General features: G+C 42.1%; 1 protein-coding gene across 1 annotated transcript in view; it reads left to right on the forward strand.

Annotated features, from left to right (window-relative positions):
- LOC104408328 (protocadherin Fat 4-like) overlaps positions 1-9,189 on the forward strand; it is a gene marked incomplete at both ends in the record, with an annotated part of 58,108 nt that extends 48,919 nt beyond the window's left edge. Inside the window, 2 exon segments of the mRNA XM_010017888.1 lie at positions 3,326-3,587; positions 7,610-9,189. Of these exon segments, the coding sequence (XP_010016190.1) occupies positions 3,326-3,587; positions 7,610-9,189 (1,842 nt within the window).
- Between the last annotated feature and the right edge of the window lie 4 nt (positions 9,190-9,193).

Here is a 9,193-nt window from a genome sequence, read left to right on the forward strand (position 1 = left end):
CCGAGATACCATTGAAGCCGACACACTTGTCAGTCTCCATGGCATCTCAGCCTACTCCCAGTACAAAAGATGAGGTTTAGGGACTTCTCTTTGCCACTCTGGTCAGTCTTAAAATGAGACAATTTTATAATTTGATTTTTTAATGCGCTCATCACCCGAAGTGTAAGCATTCAGAGAGAAAACATGCCATGTGTTTTTGATATTAAGTTGTGCCAGGGAAAATCTACAAGTCCTATAACTACTGTCATGCCTCCACATTTTTCTCCTTGTAGTTAACTGTTTTCAGTGTAACAAGGATTGGGGTAAAATTGGAGAAGTGGTAATAAATCCCACTCCCTGAGATTCAAGCAGCTGCTTCACTAAACGACAGATGTAAACTAAAAGATGAGAGGTCGTTATAATATAAAGAGGTCCTTAATCCAGGAAAGGTAAAAACCTAGCAGATTAAATTAAACAATGGTCAAATACAGTTAGACAGTAGCCACCTCAAAAATCCACAGAGGAGGAAGGTAGAGGATTCACAGCTTATTTTCCTACAAATACACATTGCAACTAATTCAATTAGAAGTAATAGGACAAATACAGCAGGTTAAAGGTAAATTGCCTGCCTTGTTTCAGCTGACAGTCTCATCTGAAATCAGATTAAATTAGCATAACTGTAGCTCTAAGATCTATTAATTGTACAGGTAGAGAATATGTATTACATGTTACCTATATGAGCTAACATATTCTTATGTGAGGGTGGTGAGACACTGGCACACATTGCCCAGAAAAGCTGTGGCTGCCCCATCCCTGGCAGTGTTCAAGGCCAGGTTGGACACAGGGGCCTGGAGCAACTTGGTTTAGTAGGAAGGTGTTGCTGCCTGTGGCAGGGGGTTGGAACTGGTTAAGATTTAAGGTCCCTTCCAACCCCAACCATTCTATTCGCATATTGAGTTGCAGCAGTAAGTCAGAACATAACTTCTTTAAATGAAATCTCAGCCAATCTGCTATAAATCTGTAGAAGGTAGTGCTCAGATTTAAGATAAATAAGAAGCAATATGTTCAATAAAGGAGACCTAGAATATTAGTAAAGTTGAATCATCCTTGTAGTTAGGAATATGTTTGCTTTAGTGGTTCATTCTTTTCATTATACTTTACATGTCAGTTGCTCTGCCATTTAAATAAAACCCAGAAATGGGTGTTACTCAACATTGTCAGCATCAGCATTTGTTTCAAATTTAGAAATATGTTGTGCTTCAAGGAACCAAGAAGAACATTCCTTATTTTTTCCTGGTTGAAGAAGTCATGGGCCAGTCTTGTCTCTGGAAATTTTATTTTCCAAATGTAACTAGTATTTTATTTATGAGTCTGTTAGTATTAGTCATATGCAATTTTAAAGAAACAGAAATAGAGCTAGAGAGTCATAAATCTGTATGGGAAAGATCAGTTGCTGACAGGTAAATAATTCTACAGTTCTCCCTAGTGTGGAATTCAAAGTTGCAATTCTGTGCTTAGTCTTCCCATAAGCTTAGAGGATATGTTCTGATATGGTATATTTCTTTTCATTTACATAAAGACCAAAATGCAAGGCAGTATTTTCATGGAGCATAAAAGGCAAAATAAGACTAAGAAACCAATTGCAGTTTACAGACATAAATATAGTTATATAATCAGCCCAGTTAATCTTCTTATAAATACTTTTGATTGTGATTGTGGCAAATGGTGTTTAGTATGTTGTAATAGTCTGTGTGACTGCACTTCCAAATTTCTTTGGGCTCTGTGATAGTTTAGATGTATGCCACCTGTGTTTGCTGGTAACAAAAGCGTCTTCTCTCCAAGGGGCAGCTTTATCAAAGGCAGCCTCAAACAGCACATTTTCAAGTAGTCCAAATTATTGCATTCATAAATGAGTTGCGTGCACGTATTAACCATTGTAGCTCTTGATCCAAGTGGGATATGTGCTAGATACATCCAGTTCAGGCTGCTGCCAAGACATGAGCATGGTCTTACAGCCACATTAAACCTGATGTGTATGAGCAAAGCCCTCAGCTTGCATCACTAAAGAAGTAAATCCAGAGCATTGAACAGTTTCTGGAAACGAGAGTAGCATTCCTGTAGCCGGTGTGTCACCTCACAGTTCTTCCCAGTTTAACGTTATTTTTCCTGGAACAAAGCATGTGAGGCTTGGAGAGCTTTCAACAAACCTGGGGCTTCAACCTTGCCTGGACTGTCTACGCGTGTGCATGTTCTGCATGTGCGTATTACAGGTCATGGACCGACTGACCTGCAGAGAAGAACACGAGAGGGAAAACAGTCATCTTATTTAAGGTGTATGACCAAACCTGCAGAATATGGCAGGAAACTTTCAACTGGTTGCAGAGCCATCCTATACAAGTTGTGCACAAGTGTGGACACCATTAGGAAGTCATCTGACGTACCTGACTTTCATGCAGTATTTGAGGAGCTGGCAGGTTTGGATGTTGGGTTCTTTTAAATCTTAAATGCACAATTTGCACTGATCTCATTTTGGGATCGTTTAATATAGAGCTAATAAGAGCTTTGAAATTCTGCTTTCTCATGATTCAGTAGAATTGCGAGGCGTCATTCCTAGAGGAAAAGCCAAAAAATTTTTCATGGAATATAATAGTACCTTTTCTTCCTAACAACTCGCAAGTTTAAAGGTGGTTTGCTCACGTGAGCCCCACTTGAAAATTCACACAAAATAATACACTTTGCAACTCTTCAGAGAACACAGCTATTTTCCTACAAAGTGCAAATTAGCAGAAAAAGCAGATTATGAAACGGGAAGCCTGCTTAATTCCTGCCATGCTCTATATATTCCTACTGTGTGGTAATGAAAACTAGCTGCAAGGTTTGGGGGCAAGGACATGTAAGTTTACTTAGCAAAGCATTTTCCACACTTGAATTAAAGAATGGGGAGAAATTATTCTTTTATCAGATAAAATGTTTTGTCACATGCATGCCCTATTGCTGTCCTAGTCCCTGGCTTTGCTTACGAGGTTAGCCAGGAAATGAGCTCTTAAGTTTTCTACAGATGCAATGATATATTCAATTGTGGCCAATTTTTTAGTACTAAGTAATTAACATGCATGCAGTATTAATATATATTACTATTTAGTCTTAAATAATAAATAAGTATGTAATTAATACTTTTTCAGTACAAAATAATTATTTGGGGAAAAATACACCCAGGCTTTCTATTACAACCAAAGCCACATGCTATTGTACCTGTAATGAATTGACATTACATTGATTACGTGTGTATAGGAGTGATTATGTGTATATAATTTTAAAATCATGCCTTTTGTATTCTTCTGGTCAGATAAAAGGTGGGAAAGTGCATTACATATCTGACGCTGGAATTGCTGGAAAAGTGGAAAGAAATATCCCAGAAATATACACTGCGGATGGCCAGTGGCATTCGGTACTCATTGAGAAGAACGGGTCTGCGACTATCCTGTCCGTCGACAAGACTCACAGCCGAGACATTCTCCACGCCACGCAAGACTTTGGTGGACTAAATGTTCTTACAATTTCTTTGGGAGGGATCCCATCAAGCCAGCCTTTCAAGAGCACAGTTGCAGGTGATTTCTATTCATTTGTTTTAATATAGTGCACGTAAAGCACGTTTGAACAGACAAAAGGCCTCTGCTTAAAGGTTGTAGAAAGTACTGTAATTCCTTTTCAACAATTACAGTACTTCCATCCTTTGCCAGAAAAAATGCAATATGAATAAATAAGGATGGCAACTTTATTCCTTCAATATATATTGCAGCCTTGTTGTTTCCAAAACCAGGCCCTCCATCTGCAGAGCTTTTTGGAGGCAGGAGGTGGCTTTGCTTGCTTGACTGTTAATCAGTTGTTATCACTTTGTTATGCTAATGAAGAATAAAGGATCTATTCTTTATATGAGTCAGGATCTGGAAAATCAAGGAAAATCTTTCACTTGGACAAAAATGCTAAATAAGAACTTTGTCTCTATAGGGGTTCAGTAAATACTGCAGGATTTAGCCCATTATTAATATGATTAAAATATATTCTGAAACTCCAACTTCCTCCTGCTTTATCCTGCTGTCAAATGAAGAATAAGATTTATTTCTGAGCAACAGAAACCAAGGACAATAAGGAACCACCCTCTGACTGACATCTAGCTGTTAAGAAGTAAATCAGTCTCCCTGAAGACTTAAAGCAACCATCTTAAACCCTGGCAAAAGAAGTAGATATCATATATTTGATGTCATTCCCACAGTGATAAGTAAGGATGGAAGTGATTTTTAGCCACAAGCTCTGAGGTATTCCAGACAATGCAGATGTAGGTTATACAGAGTTTTTATATTGAAAAAAATCTTCCTGTCATCAAAAATTATGATCAGATAAAGTATTTTTAAGTGGAGCAAACTCACACTTCACATTTGTGTATTTTGAATTTGTATGAAATGTGGTATGGGATCATATGGATGCTTTGACCTTTACACTTTTTACATACATGTTTTATGAGTAATGTATGCATGGAAAAATCAGAGGCTTTTAGGAAAGCTGAAACAAAGAAAAATGAGGACACTAACTTCTCACCACTGCCTGATGCTGTGGCAAACAAACAAATTAGGAATGTCTGGCTTCCATTAGGAATACACAATCCAAAGTCTCTAACTCATGTGATTTTATTTTATTTTAATACTGGATTACATTGTGTACGACATACCAAGGATTTACAAGGGGGTAGAATAAAATTCTTCATGAACTCAGAGTCAACAATATCTACAGTACTGTTAAAGGCAGACAAAAACACACATGGGTGACAGTTCCAGTGCTGTGAAGTTGGAATATCCAGTATTTTCAAATCCAGGTAAACCTGACAAAATCCCAGTTGCTGTTATTCACATCACTGCTGCAAGGGACCACCAAGCACACAGCAAGGTAATCATCCATTTTGCTTGGGCTCCCACCTGAACCTAAATCCTCAGTCTGGAGGGTTATAAATCTGTGATATCACCTCATATAACTTGAGTATATTTGCTGTTTCGTAACATTGTAAATATTCATACTGAAGTTGTGGCTGCCCCATCTCTGGAAGTATTCAAGGCCAGGCTGGACAGGGCTTTGAGCAACCTGGTCTAGTGGAAGGTGTCCCTGCCCATGGCAGGGGGTGGGAACCAGGTTTGCAGAAATGAACCTTTTTCTGACACTACTAATGCTTGGAAGATTTCCTCCTGTTTGTTGTATCACCCAAGTATGATGCTTCAGAACCGAGTAGTGGCACTTTCCTTCTCCTTGTTGATTAATTTTATTGATAATAGCTGATACATTTGGTCTTTAATAATATAATCCTGTAAGCCTGGCACCACAGATGGCATCCCAAGAGGAAACAATCAGAAGTTAAGGAGAAATAAGCATATTTCCTACAGCAACCACACATGTGAACACTGAGCGCATAACTTACAATCATATCTCTGCATACCATTTTGTCACGGCTCTGAGTAGAGGTCAGCATAAGGTTGTCTGATCTTAAACCTTTGCAGAAAGGATTAAGTCTGGGGAATACAGAGAATTTTTAGGCTGGCAAAAGGCTAGGTATTCCTGCGACCTCACACACAACCACCGCACAAAGGCCAGGGGTAATCCCAGCTCCCTGGGCTCCTAGCACTGAAACTCAGCGTCCCTACTGGCAGGGTAGCACCACAACCAAGCTACAGGAAGTTTGGGACTTTGGGCCACTCCAGATTGAAAGACATGAAAGTATTGCTGTGATTTTAGGAAATAGTAAGACAGGAGGCTTAGCTGAAGCATGAAAGGTAACTTCAGCTCAGAATAGGGGAGACAGCAAAACACACAAGTAAAGGGGGATGGAAGCTGATGTTCACTGCTAGCACAGCCAAGCCAGCTATGCACAGGTCTCTGTATAGGTGATAAGTTTTTGAATTATGGGAAAAATAAGAACCAAAAGCATTTAAGTATGTTGAATGTAGTCATTAGAAGGGACATTTGTTAAAATTCATTTTAAAGACATGAGATACTATTAGAATAGATGTTTCCCTATGGTAACCATTTGAATTCTTGGCTTACTTGCTGAACAATGGAGCCTTTCGTTTAGCTTCAGTGAAATGGGTCTATAAATTGAAAACTGAGTCAGTTTAACAATACGTTTTTAGAAAATATAATGTTTCTGCAAAACCCAACCACTTGCTCATTGCTTAGTATTTGGCAAAAAAATTTTGCTTCAAGGGGAAACTACATTATAATAAAGATCTGAGAATATAACCTTCAGCCTTCCTTCAATGAGTCTACCTGTAAGATAAGCACACTACAATCACAAAAATATCCATTTGCATTGCAAAACTCAGGTTTAATCTGCTCAGTGAGCAGCAGAGTTGAGTCTGTGCATGAGCAACCTGGTTTTACCCAAAATGCGTTTTTTCACTTAATTTTATATTTTCTCCTTGATTTGAACTTTATTCGCAGTCTCCAAGCATGAAGTAGAAACTTCCTGATGGGACAGTAGTTCCTTCTCCTATGTAGCCTGTATAATTCTTAAAAGCTAGATCATTTCAAACCACATTTAGGCTTCTGCTTACACTTGCCTGCTTATTTCAGATTTAATGAAAGCAAGGGGAGTGCAAAATGTCTTACAGGCCTTCTAGAAAACCTGACATATTAATTTCATCTTAATTGCAGGGTTGATACATTTTATGTACTTACCTAAGAATATTTTTGTTGTTTTGAAATCTTAGTGTGGAAGTTAAAAACACTGGTCTCTTTTGGAATTCTTGTTTGGCAGACTTAAAAGAACCAAATACTTTTTACAAGGTATCTTGGTATCATTTATGTAAGTGCCATGCACGTATCTTCAGAGAAATTAATTACTGTCTTATCTTTAATCTCCATTTCTAAATGTGAAAGTCGTAAGTTTTAAAAGGTGCATATATAGAAGTTATGTCAGGAGCCCCAGGCATGCCCAGCCTTTACTTAATCTTGCTCTGCTTAAAAGCAGATTTCAGTTCCTATCCAACATGAACCCCAAAAAAGTATAAAACATTTATGAACAAAATAGTCATTACAAGCTAAGAGGAAAAATTTACAAAAACAACAAGATGTAATATTCCTTACTCCAAAATCTAAAGGATTCAGATTCTTAGATACTGAAATGTCTGTGAATGGGCTATCCTGCTAGCAAAGTAAGTGAAGTTACTCAGCTATTGCACCCTTATGTGGTTAATATTGCAGCTATTTTTGCATTAATCACGATACAAGGTAAAAATGTGGGGAAACAACTGTAAGCTCAGTACACGTAAGATTCAGCCATGAAAATATGGAGTATCAAACGGCATGATTTACCACATGTGCTGCTTCACATGACAAAGTAAGGCTGTCGCCTCCTTTCTGGCATTGGGGTTTCCGTTTTGTTACTGGTTTTTTCTTTTCTGTTACTTCTTGTTTGCATTTCCCCTTTCATTTCAGGGGCCAAGAGGTACACCATAGATCTGGTCATCTGCTGACCCAAAAGGTTTCCCCTTTAGGCGTGACATTGATGCTCAGAGCGTCTTTGGACTTTGTTGACAGCGCATTATCAGTCTTCAGGTCCTGACGTGACTGTTGCTTTTTCTCCTAGGCTTTGATGGCTGCATCTCCTACATCAAGTATGGCTGGGAGAGCCTTCCCTTCACTGGCAGGCACAGCCTCGCCACGCTCTCCAAAACAGACCCCTCAGTGAAGATCGGCTGCCGCGGCCCCAACGTCTGTGCCAGCAGTCCCTGCTGGGGCGAGCTGATGTGCATCAACCGGTGGTACGCCTACCAGTGCGTCCCGCCGGGCGCCTGTGCCTCCAACCCCTGCCAAAATGGGGGTAGCTGCGAGCCTGGGCTGCACGCCGGCTTCACCTGCAGCTGCCCCGAGGCATACGCAGGACGGACGTGCGAGGCAGTGGTGGCATGCCTGGGTGTCCTGTGCGCCCCAGGGCACGAGTGTAGAGCAGGGATCAATGGTGGCCACATCTGCCTCCCAGCCCCACACCCCACCGAGCTGTCCCTGCCCCTCTGGGCTGTGCCAGCTATCGTGGGCAGCTGCGCAACGGTCCTGGCGCTGCTGGTCCTCAGCCTCATCCTCTGCAACCAGTGCCGAGGAAAGAAGTCAAAAGGTCCAAAAGAGGAGAAGAAAAAGGAGAAGAAGAAAAAAGGGAGTGAGAACGTGGCGTTTGATGACCCTGACAACATACCACCTTATGGCGATGACATGACTGTGCGGAAGCAGCCCGAAGGAAACCCAAAACCCGATATCATCGAAAGGGAAAATCCATATCTCATCTATGATGAAACTGACATCCCACACGCCACGGAGACGATCCCCAGCGCCCCACTGGCTTCCCCTGAGCCCGAGATTGAGCACTATGACATTGACAACGCCAGCAGCATCGCCCCCTCGGATGCAGACATCATCCAGCACTACAAGCAGTTTCGGAGCCACACGCCCAAGTTTTCCATCCAGAGACACAGCCCACTGGGCTTTGCACGGCAGTCCCCCATGCCCCTGGGAGCCAGCAGCTTGACCTATCAGCCTGCCTATGGGCAGAGCTTAAGGACAACGTCTTTAAGCCACTCAGCATGTCCTACTCCCAACCCCCTGTCTCGGCACAGCCCCGCGCCCTTCTCCAAGTCATCGACTTTCTACAGGCACAGTCCAGCGAGGGAGCTGCACCTCGCCATAAGGGAGGGGAGCCCGCTGGAGATGCACAATGATGTCTGCCAGCCCGGCATATTCAACTATTCCACTCGGCTGGGGAGGAGAAGTAAGAGTCCACAGACAATGGCAAGCCACGGCTCCCGACCAGGAAGCCGCCTGAAGCAGCCCATCGGGCAGATCCCTCTGGAGACTGCTCCCCCAGTGGGGTTGTCCATTGAAGAGGTGGAAAGACTGAACACCCCTCGGCCCAGAAACCCCAGCATCTGCAGCGCAGACCACGGCCGGTCCTCTTCTGAGGAGGACTGCAGAAGGCCCTTGTCCCGGACGAGGAACCCGGCCGATGGTATTCCCGCACCGGAGTCCTCCTCTGACAGCGACTCCCACGAGTCCTTCACCTGCTCAGAGATGGAGTACGACAGGGATAAGCCCATAGCGTACACCTCCAGGATGCCCAAGTTATCCCAGGTCAATGAGTCCGATGCGGATGACGAGGACAACTACGGAGCCAGGCTGAAGC

The sequence above is a fragment of the Nestor notabilis genome, unplaced genomic scaffold (genome assembly GCF_000696875.1).
Source record: "Nestor notabilis isolate BGI_N333 unplaced genomic scaffold, ASM69687v1 scaffold24477, whole genome shotgun sequence".
NCBI lineage: Eukaryota > Metazoa > Chordata > Aves > Psittaciformes > Psittacidae > Nestor > Nestor notabilis.